Below are 25,789 nucleotides of genomic sequence, written 5' to 3'. Positions count from 1 at the left end.
CCTGTCCCCCTGTTGGTTAGGGTGGCAGAATCCCTCCAGGATGGGAGTCGCTGGAGGCTGGCCTCCATGGTTAAACTGGATGTTATGCTGGGCCTTTGGGATGGCTGGTGCAGCAGGACTCACAGTCTCTGGGGCTTGCACCTGTAGTTTAGGAAAGAGAGGTGTTAAATTATCAAAATGTGGCAACATGCTGTAGGATCTTAGTCAAATATAGCCAATGAACAGGACAATCATCTTCAACTCATTAAACACACATTGAATAGGTCAAGAGATATTTTCACAAAAATATCTACATAATTTCCAAGGTATGCATAATCTATTTTTACATGAGAAGCATTTGAAGATGGTTTCCTAAATTGTCCTGACTGTTCTTTAAGAAAGAGGTTGTATTCTTTGTTTCCCTCATCTCTTAATTTGTCCTGGAGGAAGACAACAGGAACGTGGCTGCTTTAAATCACAAGCCATTTAGCAGTTTTCAAAAAATTGAATAGTATTTTATTTACCATTATTTTACCAGGTAACAGAGCGCTAAGTTAGCTGACTTCGTTTCAAAATAATAAATAAGTGAAAAGCATTCACATATTCCCCCAGAAGATGTCAGTATTACCATTTCTATCACATCGTCTGTGTTATTTGGACTAAACCATCATGTTAATTGGTGTTTCGTGGCTGTTGATGAATACAAGTATAAGTTTATTTGTTTGGGACATGCATTTCTGAATTAATTCGATGATTTTATGCGTATACTCATTAACTGAACAAAAACCCCACGGTCACTTTTTATTTTAGATTTTTTTTTTATGTGTATGTCCCCCTTCCTCATAACATGGTACAGTCCAGTGTCATGGCTCTCTGAACGAATGGATGAGCAAGGGCTACTGCTTTGAGACTATGTTATTATTACAGGTATTTGAAATATTCCACGTTTGATAGCGCACTAGTTTTCTTTCTAGTATTACTTTATATTTTTGAGAGGTAGTGAGACTAGGTTGTCATCATGGCAGGGAGTAGCATGGCACAGAAAACATGGGAGCTACAAAACAGTATGCAGGAAGTTCAGAGCATAGATGAAATATATAAATATGACAAAAAACAACAACAGGAAATCCTTGCTGCGAAGCCATGGACAAAGGAGTAAGTATATATTTGATAAATTATAGATTGTAATTTGTTTTATTTACAACTGCTTGCTAGTTCCTTGTTAGGCTGTGTTGGCTTGACCAGCTAGCTAAAGTTACTAGCTGAAGTTAGCTTGCTAGTTAGCATGTCAACAATGGGAATTCTCCCTGCATTGCAAGCTAGTTAGTGAATGCCATATTAATTCCCTGAACATAATTCACACCAATATGATTTTTGTCCTATAGTCATCATTACTTCAAATACTGCCAGATATCTGCTCTGGCGCTGCTGAAGATGGTGATGCACGCCAGGTCCGGGGGCAACCTCGAGGTGATGGGTCTGATGCTTGGGAAAGTGGACGGGGAGACCATGAACATCATGGACAGCTTTGCCTTACCCGTGGAGGGGACAGAGACGCGGGTCAACGCCCAGGCTGCGGCTTATGAATACATGGCTGCCTACATTGAGAATGCCAAACAGGTAATATGACTGACTCTTGGAATGAGATTTTGGTCCTTAATGTTGCATAAAAGGATGGATCAAAACACATGACATTTTAGTGAGAACTGTGCTTGTCATGGTTTATCACAATGGTTACATATTGGACACTATCTCTTCATTGTATTGATACTGATTCCTTGCCGTTTGTGAACTGTCAGGTTGGTCGGCTGGAGAACGCTATTGGCTGGTACCACAGTCACCCAGGTTACGGCTGCTGGTTGTCAGGTATAGATGTCAGCACTCAGATGCTCAACCAGCAGTTTCAGGAGCCCTTTGTGGCGGTGGTGGTGAGTACAGTGAAAGATCTGCCCCAACTTCAGCTCATAACGCAATACCTCCAAAATACACATGTTAAAATGTCCATTTGTCTTTTATTAGACTGCTTCCTAAATACAGTACTTTGGTTTTCCTTTTGAATTTGTGGGTGCAAGGCTATACATGTGTAACTGAGAGGGGTGCAATCAGGTTTAGGCATCCCTTTAGTGGTTGTTGATGTATGGTAGTAGTCCACCATGAGCACGGCACATATTTGGCTTTTGTAACTGTAGATGCTATTTACACTTGATTGGTTTTGCAGGGCTGCAGTGCCAAGGGCATAGGATAATTAAGTGTGTTCTTTGACTACACTGGCAGCAGTAGTTGAGAAGAAAACATCACTCCTGGTGGCCGGCTTGGAGTGGTCTCTAGAGACTGTCTGACCTCTGAAAACATTTTCCTGTTCTACTGTATATCTCTCCCTCCCAGATCGACCCCACTCGCACCATATCTGCAGGGAAAGTCAATCTTGGCGCCTTCAGAACATACCCCAAGGTAAGGAGTAAAATGTGTTTCTTGCATTATTCCAGTGTTTAGCCGTGTTACATGTGGTATTAGATAAGTTAGAAACACAATTACTGCAAATTCAGCATTTTGGTCTCATTTATCGCTCATAAATATATTTGCTATATTCAGCATGCCAAATGGATTATTTATTTTTAAGATTTTGTTGTATCTATAAGTAATACTATTATGATTCATTGTCAACATTTAGTTAATTATACATTTTGCAAAATGTGTTTATTAGTGGTTAATTAGTAGTTGGCTGTCTCTCACTATTGAACTGTGCAAATATTTTAAGACTACGTTTCCTCTCATTAAATATACATTTTCAGATATCATGAGTCTAATAATTGTGTGTTTGTGTTGTTTTTCAGGGTTACAAACCTCCAGATGAGGGACCCTCTGAATATCAGACCATTCCCCTGAACAAGATCGAAGACTTCGGCGTGCACTGCAAACAGTGAGCTTTCATCTTGGACGTTTATACTTGAGGCAAACATATAATATTGATGTAGCCTATAACACAAATTCAAGTCATTATGATGTAATAATCCTTAGTAATGCTGTGGTAAATAAAATAAAATAAAATAATTTATTTTTTCTCCGTTATTTTACCAGGTAAGTTGACTGAGAACACATTCTCATTTGCAGCAACGACCTGGGGAATAGTTACAGGGGAGAGGAGGGGGATGAATGAGCCAATTGTAAACTGGGGATAATTATTATTATTAAATAAAAAGGTAGTATTGTCTTCATTTAATTTACATTGTTTATTTATTCACTAAGTGCCGTGGGCTTGTTTGTTTGTTTAGGTATTATGCCTTGGAGGTGACTTATTTCAAGTCTTCCCTTGATCGAAAATTACTGGAGCTCCTCTGGAATAAATACTGGGTCAACACTCTGAGCTCTTCAAGTCTTCTGACGGTAAGTGTTTTGAATTTAACTCTAAATCAAGCAATGCTACATTTGTGAAACCCTTTTGTTTACAAATAGATATGTAACCATACTATGCCGAGTCAAGTAGCAGCCAAAATATATGGTGCGTGATTCTTACATATTAATGACAATCCCTTTCTTTATTTATACCATTATTATAATAATTTTATATGGCCCCGGGGGGGTCTTCTATTTTCCAAAAAGTCACTTGTGCAGATTTACAAGCATAGGTTAATTAATATGACTGAGGCCACCATGTTAATCTTTAAACAAAATATCTATGCGTTGGAGATGTGGTGATATAGATGCCGCTGTGGTTCACCGTGGATCATCTCCCTTGTTGCCAATACTTTCTAGAGATTGAAAGCCCCCAGTGAATTCCCATTGTGGATGCTAAACAGTCTCTAAAGGCAGCAGACTATCCAAACAGTGGACTCTGGTCATTCTGGATGAAGATGGATTGACTAGTTGTCAGGAGTTGACTGGTCCATTGGCGAATGGCTTTGTCAGTCACTACACTGTCACCACAGTCTGGCTCCCTATCATTGTCTCCTAATTACCTGCTCCATGGAACACAAGGCCTCACCTTAGGCAAACCTTTTCACCGAACCCCTTTCACCGCGACTTGACAAGCCATTTAATCCATTAACAAGTTCAACATATTGTAACTGTTTAATAGAATGTCTCAGTAGTGGTGAAGAAAATAGGGTGGTGGTGAAATTGTGCATGAACATTGTGTGTGTGTGTGTGTGTGTATGTAAAGAAATAATGAAAGAAAGCCCACACATGGGTATATAGGCTACTGTTTCCACATACTTTGATTAACTTAATCACAATATGCGGATATGCTTTCGTCTGATCATGGTACATGACAATATAACATATTGGTACATAATCCATGCGTGTGTCCTCCCCAGAATTCAGAGTACACCACAGGCCAGGTGTTTGACCTGTCTGAGAAACTGGAGCAGTCGGAGGCTCAGCTTGGAAGAGGAAGCTTCATGCTGGGCCTGGACACACACGACAGGAAGTCCGAGGACAAACTGGCCAAAGCAACACGAGACAGGTACAGCAATGCTCCTCCACTCCTGTTATCTAATTTAGATCTTGTTTATTCTGCATTTACTTGTAATTATTTATTTGGCTTCCAGGCCTAGAGCTTATTTAGTGAATGATTTAATGCATTGATCTCTAAAATTGGCATGGCACCATGTATCACACTGTATGTTTGTTCATGTTTTGCAGTATTGACAGATTGGATTGGATTGTTGATAATGCCCTATGTACTGTTGCAATAAAGATTTTTACTGATATTATTGCAACTGTAAACCAATTTGAGTCGCTGTTAAACACACCATTTAAATATTCAACTGACACAGAGAAACAAATTATTCTTACCCCATAATAGAATCATTGGTCCATATTCACAAAGCTTCTCAGAGAAGGAATAGTGATCTGGGAACATTTTTGCCTTTCTGATGAACACGATCAATGGAAGATGGAAATCTCTGGTCTGCTTAGGCCTACGCTATGTACTACTCCAAGTTATAGAATCTCTGTATTATTACTATGTTTTGTAACCATTTTGATCACACATTATTTGTGTATAGATGCAATGGGAATACTTAGTTACTTGTTTTAGCAGGTAGAGTTGTCCTACCTACCTATTAATGTAATGGTCTGCTTATTATTTATACAATGGTTGTGGTTTATTGAGTTGTTCTCCCGTGAATGCAACACCTATCTGTTTGTTTATCTGACCTGTCTGTTGATGGATAGGACGTCCGTGTCACCTCTTCATGTCCAGAGCAAAACTGAACTTTCCTCTTTTTTTCTGGCTATTCTAGCTGCAAGACGACAATTGAGGCGATCCATGGTCTGATGTCTCAAGTCATCAAGCATAAGCTCTTCAATCAAATCAACACGTCTGCCATCTAAGCCCGAAACAGTCCAAGTGGAGTCACCCCTCGTGTGTGTATTACTATTTAGATTCTGGTTAGCAGGATGATCTTTCAATTATTATCTGAGGAAAGTTTATTGGTTTTATCTTCAGCTATTCTTTAGTGTGAGTGATTGATCTAAACTTATGTCCACATAAGTGTATGAATAAATAGTGTTGTTAAAATTCCTGAGGTTGGTGAACCATATTATTTTGACTGAATTGCTTCCAACTTTAGTTCATGTATTTTCTTATTTTTGAATGCTTGCAGACTTTTGAAAGGTATTCTCCTTTGGGTTCAACATGACATAGCACTGTGACATTTCCATGTCCCATGGCTGTTAGGTATTGGCTAGAGTAGACTACACACACACACCCTCGCAGCATGACTTAACACTTTAACAAAGACCATGGTATATTACTCCATAACAAAACCTACAACCAGTCAGCCAGTCATTTCAACTCTGGCCAGTCATATCATTACATTATGGAACAACAAACTCAAGCCGCTGCATCGGCTCAAACGTAAACACTGGCTGGCATGGTCGAGAAGTCTCTGCGGAGTGGCTTTCGGTGCAGGTTGTCTCTCTGTAGTACACAATCCTTCAGGATTGTCAAGTCGTCAAGTCGAGCCGCGGCAATGATGCAGCACAGAAACAGGAGCCGTGCACACTGGAGTCTATTCACCCAATCCGTCTACATCGAAGCAGACACAGTCTGCTTTTCCTTACACACTGCAGCCCTGGCACCGTTTAATGTCATAATTCTTTTTCTTGTAGTATTATAATGGTGGAATGTATATTTTTGATGCAGCATTGTAGAGGCGTGGAACCATATTTGATGCACTTTGAATGGGTCTGCATTTCCTCATGTACATGAGCTTTGGCATCATTTCTTGTAATGATTTTCTTTTTACATTTTTATGTTATTATAATGGGTGAAGTGTGTATCCGAAAGTGTTTTAGAAAGAGGAAACTTATTGAATTATGTTAAATGTAATTTGAGTTTTTGGAATTAACAACAGGAAACAATTGGCTTTACCCTCACTTTGAATGCTCTGTAGCTAGTGGTTTTAAGTGCATTACAGTACTGTTACTGTTATAGCTAAATACTGTTATGGCTAGATGCTCAACAAGTATATGGAACGTGCTGTCTTAGTAGTAGTTTTACCTAATGCAAGATTTGTAAATGATCCTTTAAATATAAGACCAGTGTTCCGTACATGTCATTCTTATGGTCGTCACCAGATGAACATTCAGATGCTTCGTTTACAGTGGAAACAAGTAAATGTGAATTCCAATGAAGGCCGACCGACAACCAAGCATTCAATGCATTTGCTAATATGTTATTGAATTAACATTTATTTGAATTAGCGTACACTTAATATGTTTTGTATTATCTATGAAACAGTGGAATTGCACCTCATTTGGTGAGTTCATTGAAAATACATTATAATAATAAACAAGGCCTAACTGAAGTTCTGAGAACAGAGGATTGATAAGGCGTATGATGAATAGCTATTTACTACTGGGCACCTATAGGCCCTGCGGAACAAATTATCCTGCAGAAGTCCAAGGATATTGTTTACTTTGGATCTCAGAATATGCTCAACAAGCATTGTGTAGGCTATAATGAAGGGGGTTGGAACTCACTCATTGCCCTAGAGTGGAGCTATGTGGGGGAAAGAAGGGCCTACAGCGCTACATTTCCTCCCTGCCAAGTGCTCTGCATGCATAAGTGGAGGCAAGTCACTCAGTTGCAGGAAGCCCGGGCCTTGACATTATATAACAATGCATGGGTCACTGCTGAGACTCGCTGAGCCAATCGCACTGCGACCCCAGCCTGCCTGGCGCGTTATACGCATTATTACGAGAAGCAATGTGATCTTGGCTGGAGAGAAGAGGAGAAACTAATAAACATGGTGTCGGGTTACGTCATGTACATGTCTGCAGGCACTATAGTCCACAGGCCTCGGGGATAGCTGTAGGATCTGTTTACTGTTTGCGTGTGTGTGTGCCTGTCTGAGATGTTCCACACTATTTGATATTTATTTAACCTTTGACCTCATTGAAAATAATCATGGACATAAAAGATTTTACATTCCACCAATGGAAAGGCAAAACGTTTTTTATTTCAGAGGTCTACAATACCACACAAGTAGCTGATCATTAGAAAGGTACATAAAAGACCACATGATTCATGGTGTTGGAATGGAATAGTTTTAGACTATTTCTGAAGAAAGGAAAAGTGCTGAAAGGAATTTAGCTTGTTTCATTCTGGCTTTCTTTATATTTATCCAATATTTTTCAATTTACTCAGCCAGGAAAGTCTGGCCCAAAATATGTTTTTCATGAGGATGTGACAAGGCAATAAAGTGTGAAAAGCGATCCAATTCACAAATATTTTGGATGCAAATATACATATTTATTCAAATCTAGATACCAATGGCAAAAACTCAAACTGTGATTAATTCTGAGGGGATTTTACCTAAATTAACAAAAAAAAACATTTGATTGTGGTCATTTAAATAATTGAATCAACCTATTGATGCAGTCATTACATTGAATTATGTTTCACAGAAAATTGCCAATTGCACAGCCAATTATTTTCTGCCACTTCCTTTGTGAATTCCTACTTGATCATTTTACTTTTGGGTCCACATTGAACTGAAATGTACTATATTTTTTACATTGCCTGTACTTAGTCATTTTTCACAACTGTCAGTCGAAAATATATATATATATATATTTTTCACCTTTATTTAACAAGTCAGTTAAGAACAAATTCTTATTTTCAATGACGGCCTAGGAACAGTGGGTTAACTGCCTGGTCAGGGGCATTACGACAGATTTGTACCTTGTCAGCTCGGGGATTTGAACTTGCAACCTTCCGGTTACTAGTCCAACGCTCTAACCACTAGGCTACCTTGCCGCCCGTAGTTAAATAAAACAGAGTGTTGGCAAGAATGACATTCATGAATACAGGCAACCATTGTAATGAGCAGACTATCAATTTATCTTTCCGACTTCAACTGCACGCCGTACACAATTTGATTGACACTTGTGTAAACCATAGACATAAGGTGTAAACAGCTCGTGCCCGAAAAACACAACTAAATATATGGTTGTTAATTAGCCTACTCAAGATAATAGAAGGAAAGTAACATTTCCGTTTCATATTTTTCTTGCATAGGAAAGGATATATTTGATCACTGGTCGGCAAATTAGTTGTGGTATGCCATAAAAACATAAAGAAGAAGTACTTTACGCAGCTTTGGCGCGTTGTCCCCATGGCAATCATTCCAACAAGGATATCCACAGACCACACGAGTGTGAATTTATTCATCTCACCCCGCGTCTTTAGTCTCTTTATCATCATTTTACAAGGAGGACACGTACATATACTACAGAGGTAGCTAGATTTGTATTTACTTTGCAAGTTTATTTTTTGATGGCTAGCGCTGACAGCTTTGTTGACATCCTAACGTTTAGCTAGCCTGCGTTGCTATAGAAAATATGTGAATGAATGTGGCCTTGAATTTATCCTGTAAGTTAACTGCTGCTAGTGTCAGTTTTGCACATGATTAACTGCTGTCTGTCGAGTCCCGAGGGCTACACTGATCTTGTTGCTGCCCACGGGAGATCGCAATCGATCGAAGGCCCTCCATTCATGTCAACTCTGCCTCGGCTCGTGCCCTGAGATCAAGTTTAGATAAGACTTGTTGTCACACTCTGATCTGTGTGTGTGCGTGCGTGCGTGCGTGCGTGTGTTTTTCTCTCAACAAAAGTGTGTGCATACTGAAACTGAGGCAGAAGTGCAAAAGGAATAAAGCCTTGCTCATGAGGGATAGTGACTGGTGAGCAGAGAAGGACATCTATACTTCTCGATGTCTTCATTGAGAGAGAGAAAATCACATGCACGTTTAGATCTGGTGTCAGGGTCTAGCTAATAAACAAACCCTGGGGTGTCAGCAGGCCTGCTTGGGGAATAGATGACCTGCTCTTGGAATGGATGGCCTGATTGGGGCAGAGATGGCCTGCTTGTGGAATAGATGGCCTGCTTGGGAATAGATGGCCTGCTTGGGAATAGATGGCATGCTTGGGGAATAGATGGCCTGCTTGGGAAACATATGGCCTGCTTGGGGAATAGGTGGCATGCTTGGGGAATAGATGGCATGCTTGGGAAACAGATGGCATGCTTGGGGAATAGATGGCATGCTTGGGGAATAGATGACATGCTTGGGAAACAGATGGCATGCTTGGGGAATAGATGGCATGCTTGGGGAATAGATGACATGCTTGGGAAACAGATGGCATGCTTGGGGAATAGATGGCATGATTGGGAAATAGATGGCATGCTTGGGGAATAGATGGCATGCTTGGGGAATAGATGGCATGCTTGGGAAACAGATGGCCTGCTTGGAGAATAGATGGCATGCTTGGGGAATAGATGGCCTGCTTGGGAAACATATGGCCTGCTTGGGGAATAGGTGGCATGCTTGGGGAATAGATGGCATGCTTGGGAAACAGATGGCCTGCTTGGGGAATAGATGGCATGCTTGGGGAATAGATGACATGCTTGGGAAACAGATGGCATGCTTGGGGAATAGATGGCATGCTTGGGAAACAGATGGCATGCTTGGGGAATAGCGGCATGCTTGGGAAACAAATGGCATGCTTGGGGAATAGATGGCATGCTTGGGAAACAGATGGCATGCTTGTGAAACAGATGGCATGCTTGTGAAACAGATGGCATGCTTGGGGAATAGATGGCCTGCTTGGGGAATAGATGGCATGCTTGGGGAATAGATGGCCTGCTTGGGGAATAGGTGGCATGCTTGGGGAATAGTTGGCATGATTGGGGAATAGGTGGAATGTTTGGGGAATAGATGGCATGCTTGGGGGATAGATGGCATGCTTGGTAAACAGATGGCATGCTTGGGGAATAGAAGGCATGCTTGGGGAATAGATGGCATGCTTGGGAAACAGATGGCATGCTTGGGGAATAGATGGCATGCTTGGGGAATAGGTGGCATGCTTGGGGAATAGATGGCATGCTTGGGGAATAGATGGCATGCTTGGGAAACAGATGGCATCTAGGCCTATTTACTTTACTTTAATGAGCTCTTAAAGTCTAAAATATTTCATTGAGGTAATATATTTTTGAATCTGTCATATAGTTACTTTTTTGTGGAAAGACTCCAATGACGTTTTTTTTGTAGCTTTACTCTTTACAGCTAGCTTATTAACTTCCCTTTTTCAGACATTTCTGGTGGTTGTTCTGTGAACGCTTGGCTGAAGCTGAAAAGCATCTACTCTGAGGCAGGGTCTGTGACGAGCCATCATGGTCCGCCTCACCATGTATCTGATTTCCAAATCCAGCTACCATTTGAAAGACAAGAGAAGCTACTCCCTCCCACAGTACCTCAAGAAACTCACTCACCTTAACTTCTAACAAGTACATAGTGGACATTGTAAGTATGATACTACAGTTACCAAAATTAATATAGGCCATGTTGAGCTGAAGGAGCTCCACCTGGAGGGAAACAGCATCATGGTGGTGGGGGGGTTAGGGGAGCTGAAGGAGCTCTACCTAAAGGGAAACAGCATCATGGTGGTGGGGGGTTAGGGGAGCTGAAGGAGCTCTACCTAGAGGGAAACAGCATCATGGTGGTGGGGGGTTTGGGGAGCTGAAGGAGCTCTACCTAGAGGGAAACAGCATCATGGTGGTGGGGGGGTTAGGGGAGCTGAAGGAGCTCTACCTAAAGGGAAACAGCATCATGGTGGTGGGGGGTTAGGGGAGCTGAAGGAGCTCTTCCTGGAGGGAAACAGCATCATGGTGGTGGGGGGTTAGGGGAGCTGAAGGAGCTCTACCTAAAAGGAAACAGCATCATGGTGGTGGGGGGTTAGGGGAGCTGAAGGAGCTCTACCTAAAGGGAAACAGCATCATGGTGGTGGGGGGTTAGGGGAGCTGAAGGAGCTCTACCTAAAGGGAAACAGCATCATGGTGGTGGGGGGTTAGGGGAGCTGAAGGAGCTCTTCCTGGAGGGAAACAGCATCATGGTGGTGGGGGGTTAGGGGAGCTGAAGGAGCTCTACCTGGAGGGAAACAGCATCATGGTGGTGGGGGGTTAGGGGAGCTGAAGGAGCTCTACCTAGAGGGAAACAGCATCATGGTGGTGGGGGGTTAGGGGAGCTGAAGGAGCTCTACCTAAAGGGAAACAGCATCATGGTGGTGGGGGGGTTAGGGGAGCTGAAGGAGCTCTACCTAAAGGGAAACAGCATCATGGTGGTGGGGGGTTAGGGGAGCTGAAGGAGCTCTACCTAAAGGGAAACAGCATCATGGTGGTGGGGGGTTAGGGGAGCTGAAGGAGCTCTTCCTGGAGGGAAACAGCATCATGGTGGTGGGGGGGTTAGGGGAGCTGAAGGAGCTCTACCTGGAGGGAAACAGCATCATGGTGGTGGGGGGGTTAGGGGAGCTGAAGGAGCTCTACCTAGAGGGAAACAGCATCATGGTGGTGGGGGGGTTAGGGGAGCTGAAGGAGCTCTACCTAAAGGGAAACAGCATCATGGTGGTGGGGGGTTAGGGGAGCTGAAGGAGCTCTACCTAGAGGGAAACAGCATCATGGTGGTGGGGGGGTTAGGGGAGCTGAAGGAGCTCTACCTAAAGGGAAACAGCATCATGGTGGTGGGGGGTTAGGGGAGCTGAAGGAGCTCTACCTAAAGGGAAACAGCATCATGGTGGTGGGGGGGTTAGGGGAGCTGAAGGAGCTCTACCTGGAGGGAAACAGCATCATGGTGGTGGGGGGTTAGGGGAGCTGAAGGAGCTCTACCTAAAAGGAAACAGCATCATGGTGGTGGGGGGTTAGGGGAGCTGAAGGAGCTCTACCTAAAGGGAAACAGCATCATGGTGGTGGGGGGTTAGGGGAGCTGAAGGAGCTCTACCTAGAGGGAAACAGCATCATGGTGGTGGGGGGTTAGGGGAGCTGAAGGAGCTCTACCTAGAGGGAAACAGCATCATGGAGGTGGGGGGTTAGGGGAGCTGAAGGAGCTCTACCTAAAGGGAAACAGCATCATGGTGGTGGGGGGGTTAGGGGAGCTGAAGGAGCTCTACCTAAAGGGAAACAGCATCATGGTGGTGGGGGGGTTAGGGGAGCTGAAGGAGCTCTACCTGGAGGGAAACAGCATCATGGTGGTGGGGGGTTAGGGGAGCTGAAGGAGCTCTACCTGGAGGGAAACAGCATCATGGTGGTGGGGGGTTAGGGGAGCTGAAGGAGCTCTACCTAGAGGGAAACAGCATCATGGTGGTGGGGGGGTTAGGGGAGCTGAAGGAGCTCTACCTAGAGGGAAACAGCATCATGGTGGTGGGGGGGGTAGAGGAGCTGAAGGAGCTCTACCTAGAGGGAAACAGCATCACTGTGGTGGGGGGGTTAGAGGAGCTGAAGGAGCTCTACCTAGAGGGAAACAGCATCATGGTGGTGGGGGGGTTAGAGGAGCTGAAGGAGCTCTACCTAGAGGGAAACAGCATCATGGTGGTGGGGGGGTTAGAGGAGCTGAAGGAGCTCTACCTAGAGGGCCAGAGACTGCCCAGTGGGGAGAAGTTACTCTTTGACCCCAGGACTTTCTTGTCCCTCGCTGTAAGACCCAATAACAAACCAACTGGGATTGTAAATAAGATTGTTTTAGCTCATTTCACACCACAATTGACAATGTAAATGCAGGTTGTGCCTGTGCACCAGGATTCCACCATTGATCTAATGTTGCTCTTTATCGGTAATGTCATAATTTTCATCTCTGCGCAATCAGACCATATGTATATGTTCACAATCTGCATTATGTCCTTGTCTGGAAATGGTCTCTCAGATTTCCATAAGGAAACTGGTCCCTGTAAAAGCGGTATTGTGCTGAGTTTGATGATGTTAAAGAGAGCTCTGTGGCACTTTCTGGTCTCACAGATCAACCAGGGCTGTTTACTCCTTAGACTCTGGTTAAACAAACTGCAAATCTCACATTCTTGTTTATTTTGATAATTAAAGAAATTGCAGCACAAATGTAAGAGCTCCAGCTTTTTATCAATGCTTCCAGGAACTGAAACTAAGATGAATACCAAATTTGTACAGGCGTATTTAATACAACAGCATTTAATAGAACCAAAGCAATCTATTGAACCATTTTACAGTGTTAATCAAGGATCAATTATATATACTGGTGTAACAGTATAACTTTAGACTGTCCCTTCGCCCATACCTGGGCGCGAACCAGGGACCCTCTGCACACATCAACAACAGTCACCCACAAAGCATCGCTCCACAAAAGCCGCGGCCCTTGCAGAGCAAGGGGAACTACTACTTCAAGGTCTCAGAGCAAGTGACGTCACCGACTGAAACGCTATTTAGCGCGCACCGCTAACTAAGCTAGCCGTTTCACATCCGTTACACTCACCCCCCTTTTGACCTTCCTCCTTTTCCGCAGCAACCAGTGATCCGGGTCACGGCACCAATGTAACAGTATAACTTTAGACCATCCCTTCGCCATACCCGGGCGCGAACCAGGGACCCTCTGCACACATCAACAACAGTCACCCACAAAGCATCGTTACCCATCGCTCCACAAAAGCCACAGCCCTTGCAGAGCAAGGGGAACTACTACTTCAAGGTCTCAAAGCAAGTGACGTCACCGATTGAAACGCTATTTAGCGCACACCGCTAACTAAGCTAACCGTTTCACATCTGTTACACTGGTTATAAATATTATTTAAGTAGTTGTTCAAATGTTTTGCCATTGTATTTACAAAGTAGATTATCTTTGCGGGAATCTTTAGGTGTCTTGAATATCAACAGGAACAACATAGATGATGTCAGAGATCTTGCCGTTCTAAAGAAACACACTTTGCTGCAGACAACCAGCTACTGGACATGCAGGTACGTTTCCTCATGAAAGCACTACTACTGATGGAACTAATACCAGTTGCCACTTACTCTACTCTTTACCAATGTGACAAAAGTGTAAACTGTGAGAATGTTGTGCGATCAAAATAATGACCCACATCACAGCAACTATGCGTGGCGTTATGTATCAAAATCAACATGCTCGCTTTAAGCGGATCAGGGTAACATGAACATAGCAGCACTGCCCTCTGTAAGTGATGTGTGAAATGATATGGAGAGCAGAGTGCTAAAGAACCAAATCCTGCAAATCCCGCCAGAGGTTCCCAGTCTCTGCGACTCGCACAGGGTCAGAATTATTCAACAAATCAGCGGCCTGGTCCCCCAGGACTGCCCTCGCTGACAGCTTTAAAACAAGCGCAAGTTTCTCTCCTTTCTTAGGAGGCTGATTTTTCCTATTTCTCTGCTAGTCCAGCATTTGATACCTCCCCAGCAGTACCACTAAACTTGATGGGAGATTCATTAAAAGCAAAGATATGGTTTCTGCTCGCTGTGTTGACCTTGAAAAACGACCTGCTGTGCGTTTCTGAGGCTCCACTTCTGAGGTATTAAAAAAAAAATCTCTCTCTTTATGGATCTGAAAGGCTTGATGGCTGAATTCTTTTAAAAAGCACATTTTTGATCCACACTATAATGTCACTTTGGGACATGACATTGAAAGCACACTGTTAGCGTGGGTAACATTGGCACTCAACATAAATGATATTCCACTGAGAAGAGCAGCCCTCTGCAGGTAATTGCTGTACATGTGTCAGAGGGAGCTTTCATGTTCTCATATTTAGTGGATATCTCCTTTAATTTATACAACCCCTCTGCCACTATTGATCCTGCAAAGACAGCACCATGAAGGATCAATCCCTCCTTCAGCCCAGTGTGGTCAGAATCCCCAGGAAGCATTATGGATTTTTAAAATAGATTATGACAGGCAGTCAGCCAGGGTGACAAATGGGCTGGTATCTACCGAGGCTGTTAGCACTGCACGAGGACCAGAGAGGACGGGGGAAGCGAAGTGCTGGTCAAATACAGGTTCATAACTGGCCAATCATTAAGTCCAGTGAGGAACCAGGGCCCAGCAGCCCAGCACAGTGCTCATCCAGCCTGGGCTGTTCTAGTCTTCGCGCCCCCGCGTGGGGGGCAATTTGGCGCTGGGCTGCTCCTCGCCAGGGCCCTTGTGAGTGACGGCCATGACACGATCATTTATCAAAGCCTGGGAGCGCGCTGCGCCGAGGGGTCCCCTCTGAACTGATTGCAGCGCGGGCTAGAAAAGTGGAAGCGCTTTGGCCGAGACAGGAAGGCAATGAACAATCAGAGCGTGTCCAGAGAGTATTCATATTTCCAGGCTTGGATTAATGTGCCTTTAGATAAACATACACTGCGGGGCAGGCAACACGCTTATTAGTCACATGACACCAGCGACTGTTTATTAAAACAAGCTGATGTGTTGTTTGCACCTTTTCTCTTGGACTTTGCTCTTGGCAGTACAACCTTTGAATCGTGTTGTTGTTTTTGCTGATAGTATGCCTTTCCCACTGGAGACTGGTTTGTGTGGTTTGTTGATTACATTCATTGTTTGACTTATACATTGTTGAATTTACAGTCTGTAGATGCATTATAAATGGATACTTTCGAGTCCTCCATATTCACTTCCTCAAAGGTTAAAGTGACACTTTGTTTCCACAAATCACCTATCCCTTTACTGGTAAGATAATGTACTGTTATATCCAGATCACCTATCCCTTTACTGATAAGATAATGTACTGTTATATCCAGATCACTATCCCTTTACTGGTAAGATAATTTACTGTTATATATTTTTGCATCCTTCTGATAATAGAGGCATACAGAACAAATATTTCAACCGCCATATTATTGACAGCAGTAATGAAGAACCTCTTATTACAAATATTTAAGAGACACTCACTTTGTCAGAACTTTAAAAAGTGAATATCCCATGTTACCGCCATACACTTTTCTCTAAGGTCCACCGCACCGCAGTCCCTACTTTGGTCCTGTTGTGTGTGTGTCCAAAGTATTGTCAGAACTGTGACAAGGTGTGTGTGTGTGTGACTTTGTTTGTGTTGCATCAGACTTCCACATGGGCCCCCATCCTTCATACAACTATAACTACGGCAACACCCTGGGCAAGAAGAATCCTCTGGAGGGGGCGACCCAGCAGGAAGGTCCACTTGGAACACTCACAACTGGACAGTGCAGCAATGAGGTACCGTAACAATCTACAGTGGGGCAAAAAAGTATTTAGTCAGCCACCAATTGTGCAAGTTCTCCCACTTAAAAAGATGAGAGAGGTCTGTAATTTTCATCATAGGTACACTTCAACTATGACAGACAAAATGAGAAGGAAAAAAATCCAGAAAATCATATTGTAGGATTTTTAATGAATTTATTTGCAAATTATGGTGGAAAATAAGTATTTGATCACCTACAAACAAGCAAGATTTCTGGCTCTCACGGACCTGTAACTTCTTCTTTAAGAGGCTCCTCTGTCCTCCACTCGTTACCTGTATTAATGGCACCTGTTTGAACTTGTTATCAGTATAAAAGACACCTGTCCACAACCTCAAAAAGTCACACTCCAAACTCCACTATGGCCAAGACCAAAGGGCTGTCAAAGGACACCAGAAACAAAATTGTAGACCTGCACCAGGCTGGGAAGACTGAATCTGCATTAGGTAAGCAGCTTGATTTGAAGAAATCAACTGTGGGAGCAAATATTAGGAAATGGAAGACATACAAGACCACTGATAATCTCCCTCGATCTGGGGCTCCATGCAAGATCTCACCCCGTGGGGTCAAAATTATCACAAGAACGGTGAGCAAAAATCCCAGAACCACACGGGGGGACCTAGTAAATGACCTGCAGAGAGCTGGAACCAAAGTAACAAAGCCTACCATCAGCAAGGGCATTGAAGATAAAACGTGGCTGGGTCTTTCAGCATGACAATGATCCCAAACACACCGCCCGGGCAACGAAGGAGTGGCTTCGTAAGAAACATTTCAAGGTCCTGGAGTGGCCTAGCCAGACTCCAGATCTCAACCCCATAGAAAATCTTTGGAGGGAGTTGAAAGTCTGTGTTGCCCAGCAACAGCCCCAAAACATCACTGCTCTAGAGGAGATCTGCACGGAGGAATGGGCCAAAATACCAGCAACCGTGTGTGAAAACCTTGTGAAGACTTACAGAAAACGTTTGACCTCTGTCATTGCCAACAAAGGGTATATAACAAAGTATTGAGATAAACTTTTGTTATTGACCAAATACTTATTTTCCACCATAATTTGCAAATAAATTCATTAAAAATCCTACATTGTGATTTTCTAGATTTTTTTTCTCATTTGTCTGTCATAGTTGAAGTGTACCTATGATGCAAATTACAGGCCTCTCTCATCTTTTTAAGTGGGAGAACATGCACAATTGGTGGCTGACTAAATACTTTTTTGCCCCACTGTATATTCCTATCATCTATATGAAACATTCATGAAAAAGAGATTGAACGAGTCAAAAACTTGCTGGATGTTGCATATTTATTAAAGGTCCAATGCAGTCGTTTAAAAAAAAAATTACATCTCAAAATCATTTCTGGGGAACAATTAAGTACCTTACTGTGTTTGTTTGTAAATGTAAAAGTAAAATGGTCAAAAAGAAACAAAAATGGCCTTTAAAAGGGGAAACAGTACAGTAGTGGAAAAGTATCAAGATAAAGTGGCAGCAGCAGCAAAGGTTTCAGATCAAGATATCATCATTGCCTGTCACCAATACAATCAATTAAATAGTCTCTTTGGTCATTTATTAGTACAGTTTTTTAATACATCCATATGGGACACAAAATTGTGGAAACAGTCAGTGTTTTTAGACTGTTCAATATAACAGATTTAGAATACAGTGGCTCTTCCCACCCATGTTTGATAATTGATTAATTTCTTCATTCATTCATACAAAAATGAGAGCCAAATGTATGTTTGAATAAGAACGTGTATTTAGTTGGTATAAGTGATTTAAACATCAACATGTTTCACTTAACTGTTTGTTTCCTTTTATATACATACTTGACGAATGGCCTGCTATTTGTCAGATATATATATATTTTTTTTAGCAAATAAACACTTTTCTTCCCTGCTGTCGGCCTGGGGTTGACCATCAGTACAATATAAAAAGTTCATACAGTGGCTTTCTCTTTAGTATACATTGCTTGATACTTTTTCATACCATATCCCACTTAAACATATCCCACTTATACAACATTAAAGAGGTTCATGATCACTTACTGGTACGCTTTCTCTCTGTTCTCCCAGGCCACGGAACCTGAAGAAAGTCTGACATGCCAGCTCCGCTAACACACACACACACACACACTCTGATGACCCTCTCACGTCTGACCCTTACCTTGTACACAGCACATAGCCTAACACTGCTGTCGTCACACATCAGGAGCGGACCTGACCCCTGAAAAGCTCACTAGGAAGGAGTCTACTGTTAGTGACGGATGGACTGTGGTAGAGGCACTTTATGCATGATTCTGTATATCTACTACCTGCACTCTTTGCCCATGGCAATAGAGTCTATTGAAATTATACTCGCCAATATTTGCCCTGTTGAAAAGTGACAAAAATTATTCTGTTTTATGTCGTGCAGTGTAAATAAGGGTCATTTCGTTTTTTAAATATTTTGTACATCAATGATAGTTGGTTTTGCCTGTTTGTTGTGTGTACCTAAGTGTACTTGATAAGAATGTTTAAAATACCTGGATTTTGGAGTGTAAGATTTTAGAGTGCGATGTGTTTATTTATGAATTCCCCTGAATGCCAAAGAAGGGTGTTTTCCTATGGTGTGTCCATGCTGGAAAGTCTACATTTCACCTTATAAAAATTATTTATTGGATTTTTCAAATAACATCACCAATTTGGGAAGTTATATCCCATAACTCTATATCGAATAAATCCACATAAATCCAATCTGAAATTGTTTTATTCCAAATAAATAACTTGGAATAGCTTCAATTTGAGTTGTTACTATCTGGTGTCTTTGGCAGTCTATTTTGTCTGTTCCCGTTGTGTAAAGGACATGTTTGGTGGGACACCGACGGTATGTAATGATGTCAGATAAATAAATAAATAACTAGGCAAGTCAGTTAATAAGAACAAATTATTATTTACAATGACGGCCTATACCGGTCAAACCTGGATGACGCTGGGCCAATTGTGTGCTGCCCTATGTTTTCGAACCAGGGTGTCTGTAGTGACGCCTCTAGCACAGTACCTTAGACCGCTGCGCCACTCTGGAGATATGCACTTGATTGCGCACCATTGTCATTTTATAAGATTCTTGTATAATAAATGGCGAATGTTTTCATTTCAACAGAAGCCTTGGTTAATTGATCAACACTTATTAAAAAACAAAAAAAGTAATTTTAGAGCATCAAATTTTATTCGTCACATGCTTCGTGAAAAACAGTGAAATGCTTACTAACGGGCCCTTCCCAACAATGCAGAGAGAAAATAGAGAAATAATAGAAAAATAATAACACGCAATAATAAAAGTTTTAATAAATACACAATGAGTAAAGATAACGTGGCTATATACATAAGGTACCAGTACCGAGTAGAGGACCAGGGGTATGAGGTAATTGAGGTAGATATGCACTGTACATATAATAAAGTGAGAGTTAGTTAACAGTATTGCAGCAACGGTTGTGATTAGTAAAAAAAATTGCAAACGGGGTCAATGAAAGTAGTCCGGGAAGCTGTTTGGTTAACGATTTAACTAACTATTTAGCAGCCTTGTGCCTTCGGGTAGAAGCTGTTTGGTTAACGATTTAACTAACTATTTAGCAGCCTTGTGTCTTCGGGTAGAAGCTGTTTGGTTAACGATTTAACTAACTATTTAGCAGCCTTGTGTCTTCGGGTAGAAGCTGTTTGGTTAACGATTTAACTAACTATTTAGCAGCCTTGTGCCTTCGAGTAGAAGCTGTTTGGTTAACGATTTAACTAACTATGTAGCAGGTTTGTGCCTTCGGGTAGAATCTGTTTGGTTAACGATTTAACTAACTATGTAGCAGCCTTGTGCCTTCGGGTAGAAGCTGTTTGGTTAACGATTTAACTAACTATGTAGCAGCCTTGTGTCTTCGGGTAGAAGCTGTTTGGTTAACGATTTAACTAACTATTTAGCAGCCTTGTGTCTTCGGGTAGAAGCTGTTTGGTTAACGATTTAACTAACTATTTAGCAGCCTTGTGTCTTCGGGTAGAAGCTGTTTGGTTAACGATTTAACTAACTATTTAGCAGCCTTGTGTCTTCGGGTAGAAGCTGTTTGGTTAACGATTTAACTAACTATTTAGCAGCCTTGTGTCTTCGGGTAGAAGCTGTTTGGTTAACGATTTAACTAACTATTTAGCAGCCTTGTGTCTTCGGGTAGAAGCTGTTTGGTTAACGATTTAACTAACTATTTAGCAGCCTTGTGTCTTCGGGTAGAAGCTGTTCAGGGTCCTGTTGGTTCCATTCGTGCATCTGTACCGCATGCTGTGCGGTAGCAAAGGACATATTAATTGCATATTGCCTGCAGTCCCTCTCTCATAATGTGGAAATAATCCTCCAACACAACACAGCCAACACAACAAATCCTCGCCGAGTTAGGAGTAATATTGGGGTGGTTATTGTATGCTATAAGTCCCTGTCTAAATGGGCTTTTTAAAGTATGTCGAAGTATAACCCCTGAAAGATGTGGGGTAATTAGGGAACGAAGCTTACTTAACCCTTTTTGCTCTGCCTCATAATTAGTGGTCCTCCCCGAAGCAATTATGTTACTCCATCCTAACAAAAATAATGTTTATTAAGAACCGTCTAAGGATATAGCCTATATTATGAATAATTGCAATCATTCATTTGCCGACATCTCCGTTTGCGGACCCTGGAAATCAGTGATTAATTTATGTGTCGCAAGTATTTCCTGATGTAGGCCTGTGTTGATTGCATTGTTCAAAGTTTGTTTATTAGCCCTAGCTGTTTCATGGAAATCAGACTATTTTTCTACCTGCAACTCAAGGCACCCTGGCAATTAGTCAATTTTGCATATCACCTTACCCTCTAGTCATCTTGTCATCATGGTCTGCTGCAACCATTGGCGTCCGCAACATCAGCACCAAAATATTAGGGACTGTTTATTTGGGCATGTACCTGATATTATACAACACATTTTCCAAAAATTAGTAGCATTAGTCACGTAAACACAGAAATAAACAAATGGCACATTGGATTCCTAATTTTAAAAATAAGTGGTGCTTGAGGAACTTGAAGCCTTTAGAAAGCAAAGCAGCGACCGAGCACTTGGGTAGAAAGGCAGGTATACCAGTTGACGACCCATATCAACGTAATAATACAGATGTCCTCTCTTTATTGACGTGACCATAATGACAAAAATACATGGTTTGCTCACATATGGTTTTGAGAGAAGTACCGTCCCCAAAATGGTGTTCGCTAGAAAAAAATGCTGCCTCTGGTGTTGAAAAGGGGTCACTCCTCTCTCCCCTCTGACACAAACAAGTTGTGAAAGGGAAAGAGCAGAGTCTCTCCCACTGCCAGGCAGTCTTAAGGGCTTATGATTAATTACTCCGGAGTCTAAGAGTTGTCAGCTCTTTGGGTATCCAATAAATTAGAAGCTCCTGAGAGTTTTAAGCACACACTCAGGTGAGCACGCATAGACGCGGAACACTGCGCACCTTTTTCCACGGCCGCGCCTCTTTATAAAGATTATCTGTACTTGGAGCAGCAGGGCTTCTTTTCTCCAACTCGTACTGTAGCAGCAGTGGAGTCTGTGTGGTGCACGATACCTCTCTGCATTGCCTTGATGTCGTTACTATAGGCGGCGTTTTTGGGGAAATTTTAAGGTAAGTTCTCCTTATTTTCATAGACGACATGGCTTGGAATACATTCAAAGTAATATTATTTTCAGAGGGTTATGAGGTGTTTTGATTTCTTGATAACAGCATCACCATCAAGCACAGTCAGTTATGTAAACATATTTAATGATGGTGATGGAACGTGCACGATAATTGGTATTATTTACATGAGTCTGCACCACACCAAATAATGATGCAACTGCCATAGAACTATTCATTATGTTTCACATTCTTACGTCAAATTAAACTTGGGAAAGCAGCCTTCTTAGGTCAAGGTTAACACACGTGGGTCTCAGTAGGATTCTTTTTCAAATGCTTTATTGCAATAATGAAGGAACAATAACATGTGATTATATTTTCTTTGTTATTTGATTGACATTCTTCACAACAATTTAGTCATGTTTTTATGGCATGTTGCCAATATGCGCAATGAATGCTTTATATGGGTATTGCAAATTTAAGTTTACTCAATAGGCCTAATTGGATACAGAATTTGTTGCAATAGTATTTTAGCATTAATCTTTTTCAAAATGCCTAAATATTCAACGGCGTATTTATACACAAGTTAAAAATGCGCACAGTTCAAGACAAGGGTGAGGATTTGATATGCCTGCCCTCATTTATGTTCAGCAACTAACTTGGCCTGTTGCAGATCATTTCAATGCATTTGCGCACACTGGTCAATAGACCTACATCAACTTGTACTATATACCCAATTTGTAAGTCGCTCTGGATAAGAGCGTCTGCTAAATGACTTAAATGTAAATGTAAAATCTGTAGGCTAATGTAGGCTTATTATAAAATATGAAATACATAACTTTTTTTGTTTCAATTACAGTCTTGGCATTTTCAGTTTGTTTATGTAATTAATAGGCAAGTGAAAATGTACATTCATCAACAAGACATATGTTACCCGTCAGGTTTATAAGTGCTCCCTATATGGTTGGAAGACAGACGATCCGCATGGATAGTGGAAATGGCCCAGTGACAGTTATGGATGAGAGTCCCACATCTAGCCCCAGCTCCAGCCCCAGTCCTGACATGCTGACCCCCGACAGTCGGCGTCCGGAGACCCTGCAGCACTCCAGGGTGGTCCAGGCCGGTGGGCTCGGTGGCAGAGGGCGACCGGCAGCAGCCAACGCAGCACGGGAGAGGAGTCGAGTGCAGACCCTGAGAAGCGCATTCCTGGAGCTACAGAGGACTCTTCCGTCGGTGCCACCGGACACAAAACTGTCCAAGCTCGACGTGTTGATTTTGGCCACCACGTATATTGCCCATCTGACTCGGACCTTGCAAGAAGAGGGGATGGAGGAGGGAGAGAGCAATAGACAAACAGAGGCCTTACACTCGCTGAAAGGTGAAGGTTACCTGCACCCTGTGAAAGTAAGTAGGCCCAACACATTTTGCCGTTGAATTGATATCGAAATTCCATTTGAAACTAACCTGACAAAGTGTGTGTTAATTGTCTCAGCTCTATTCGATATACCACATGATAGAAAAAAGAAACATGATAATAAAAAAAATTGCACAAATGGTTATATTACACAGATCTTTAAAATGAGTAGGCTTCCTATTATGTTTAATACAATTATACAGAGAGGAATGGCTATTATTGGTAATTGAAAGCACCAATTTGCACCATAAATTGTGTAAAATTAAACATTTACTATATTGCTTAATGTATGTGTGTTCAACTGAATAATTACTTAAAATAAACTTAGCAACATATTTGTTTCTTCATTTATTAATTATATTTTCAGGTGCATTGAAATCAGTTAACTGCACTCACTAAATAATTTGTTATCTTTTTATCTTAACAGAAGTGGCCAATGCGATCCAGGTTATACGTCGGCGCCAGCGGTCAGTTTCTGAACAATTCAAAACAGACAGAAAATCAAGGCGCATCATCGTCGACCTCGCAGACATAAATCTATCCACTGCATAAGGGACTTCTAATTCAGACGACCATTAATTAGTAAGACTCTTTCAGCTAAATCCACCAATGAGGACTTATGAAATGGACAGCAGATTCGTCGTCTGACAGTGCTTATTATTTTTATTTATCAAACAACTGAAGTCTCTGCTTTCGACTTCAGTATTTTCATGTAAAGGAGACAGTCACGACTCTTTCAATAGTAGGAACACATTGTAAATTAATATATTATGTGATTATGTATATAAAATCTGAGAAAGTCTGAATATTGTTGCTCTTATTTTGGCCATGCTGTGTTTCTGCTCTGCTTTCTGCTGTTCTGTGCCTGTTGGAGATATTAACGTGTGTATACGTTTTAGAAATTCCGTGTCTGGTGAAATGAACATTTGCACTAAATGCATGTGTGAATAACTTAACATCTGTCATGTGAAGTGATCTGTCAGAATCTCAACAATGGTAGGAGCCTCCGCATCTTCATCAGTTTTTTGATAATGACTTGAGGAATAGAAATAAGACATGTCTCCCATTCCATCGGTTGTAAATAAGTTTACTGAGATGTATTTGTTCTAAGTGGCCTAAATAATCATGTTCTGTCATTTAAGTCCAGCTTTATCTCTTAACAATCAAGAGGGATTCCATTTGATTATTTGCATGAAAAGGGAATTATGAGTTGACATTCATTTTTTGCAGTCAGATATATATTTTACACAAATGCACAATTTTGCAACCACAACAAACTCCTAATTACAATAAATGTTAATGCATTTCAAGGCACATATTGTGGAATGGGCCCTAAGTCTATTCAAAATGGTAGTGACTCTTTCAGTGTGGTGTATAGTGCGTCCAGATGCCGAATTCAAAACAATGGGAACTGGGAACGCGGAAATCTCTGAATTCCGACAACTGGGAACTCGGAAAAAAACTATCTCTGACTGGGAAATCGATTTGAACGTCAACCAATTCCGAATTCCAACTCGGGAGGTCGGGCCTTTTCTAGAGCTCGGACTTCCCGAGCTGAAGATCACTGAAGTCACGATTTGACCTCTCAGTTGTTCTGAACTCGGCAAGAGGCCACTTCTATTAAAGGGAATGTTCGGGATTTGGGCAATTCATTTAAAAAAATGTATCTACTTCCCGAGAGTCAGATGAACTGGATATAATTGTTATGTCTCTGTGTTCAGTTTTAAGTAAGCTGCCAACTTCCGTGAGCGCAATCGCTAACTACTGGAAGTCTATGGGAACAGCTAGTAGGGGAAATCGATGAAGGGCCTCATTGCCAAAATCCCAAACTATCCCGTTTAAACTACAGCATAACTTTTGAGAATTTTAGCTTTATGAAGTTGATATCGAATGTTCAGAGATCAATTTAGAAAGCGCACTTTTATGTAGGCTACTCAGACACTGTTACACTTCTGAAATGTGCAAATTGGAGACTTAGCACAATATTCAAAAGAAAAACTGATAGTTATGGTTTTAAAGGCCCAGTGGAGTAAAACAATTGATTTCCCTGTGTTTCATATACAATCTGTAGCCAGTTTATTAGGTACACCCATCTATACTGAACAAAAAAATATAAACACAACATGTAAAGTGTTGGCCCCATGTTTCATGAGCTGAAATAAAAGATCCCAGAAAATGTCCATTCCTATCAAATTTTGTGCACCAATTTGTTTTACATCCCTTTTGCCAAGAT

The 25,789-nt window shown here is 41.7% G+C and overlaps 2 protein-coding genes across 3 annotated transcripts; both read left to right on the top strand.

Annotated features, from left to right (window-relative positions):
• Positions 1-834: 834 nt before the first annotated feature.
• On the top strand, positions 835-5,503 carry LOC135517251 (COP9 signalosome complex subunit 5-like). 2 transcript variants are annotated; one of them, XM_064941379.1, is made up of 8 exons: positions 835-1,134; positions 1,365-1,599; positions 1,779-1,907; positions 2,365-2,430; positions 2,814-2,899; positions 3,252-3,363; positions 4,293-4,441; positions 5,223-5,503. In XM_064941379.1, the coding sequence occupies exons 1-8, from the start codon at positions 998-1,000 to the stop codon at positions 5,311-5,313; spliced, it is 1,005 nt and encodes a 334-aa protein (XP_064797451.1). In that variant the 5' UTR covers positions 835-997; the 3' UTR covers positions 5,314-5,503. The 2 variants fall into 2 exon arrangements, with proteins under 2 accessions (XP_064797451.1, XP_064797452.1); XM_064941380.1 differs by having other exon boundaries at positions 837-906.
• Positions 5,504-23,102: 17,599 nt separating this feature from the next.
• Positions 23,103-24,091, top strand: LOC135516951 (transcription factor 24-like). The gene is made up of 2 exons (XM_064941010.1): positions 23,103-23,546; positions 23,984-24,091. The coding sequence occupies exons 1-2, from the start codon at positions 23,103-23,105 to the stop codon at positions 24,089-24,091; spliced, it is 552 nt and encodes a 183-aa protein (XP_064797082.1).
• The last annotated feature ends 1,698 nt before the right edge of the window (positions 24,092-25,789 follow it).

The sequence above is a fragment of the Oncorhynchus masou genome, chromosome 28 (assembly GCF_036934945.1).
Source record: "Oncorhynchus masou masou isolate Uvic2021 chromosome 28, UVic_Omas_1.1, whole genome shotgun sequence".
Classification (NCBI taxonomy): Eukaryota; Metazoa; Chordata; class Actinopteri; order Salmoniformes; family Salmonidae; genus Oncorhynchus; species Oncorhynchus masou.
This window is presented reverse-complemented; position numbering and strand designations above follow the sequence as displayed.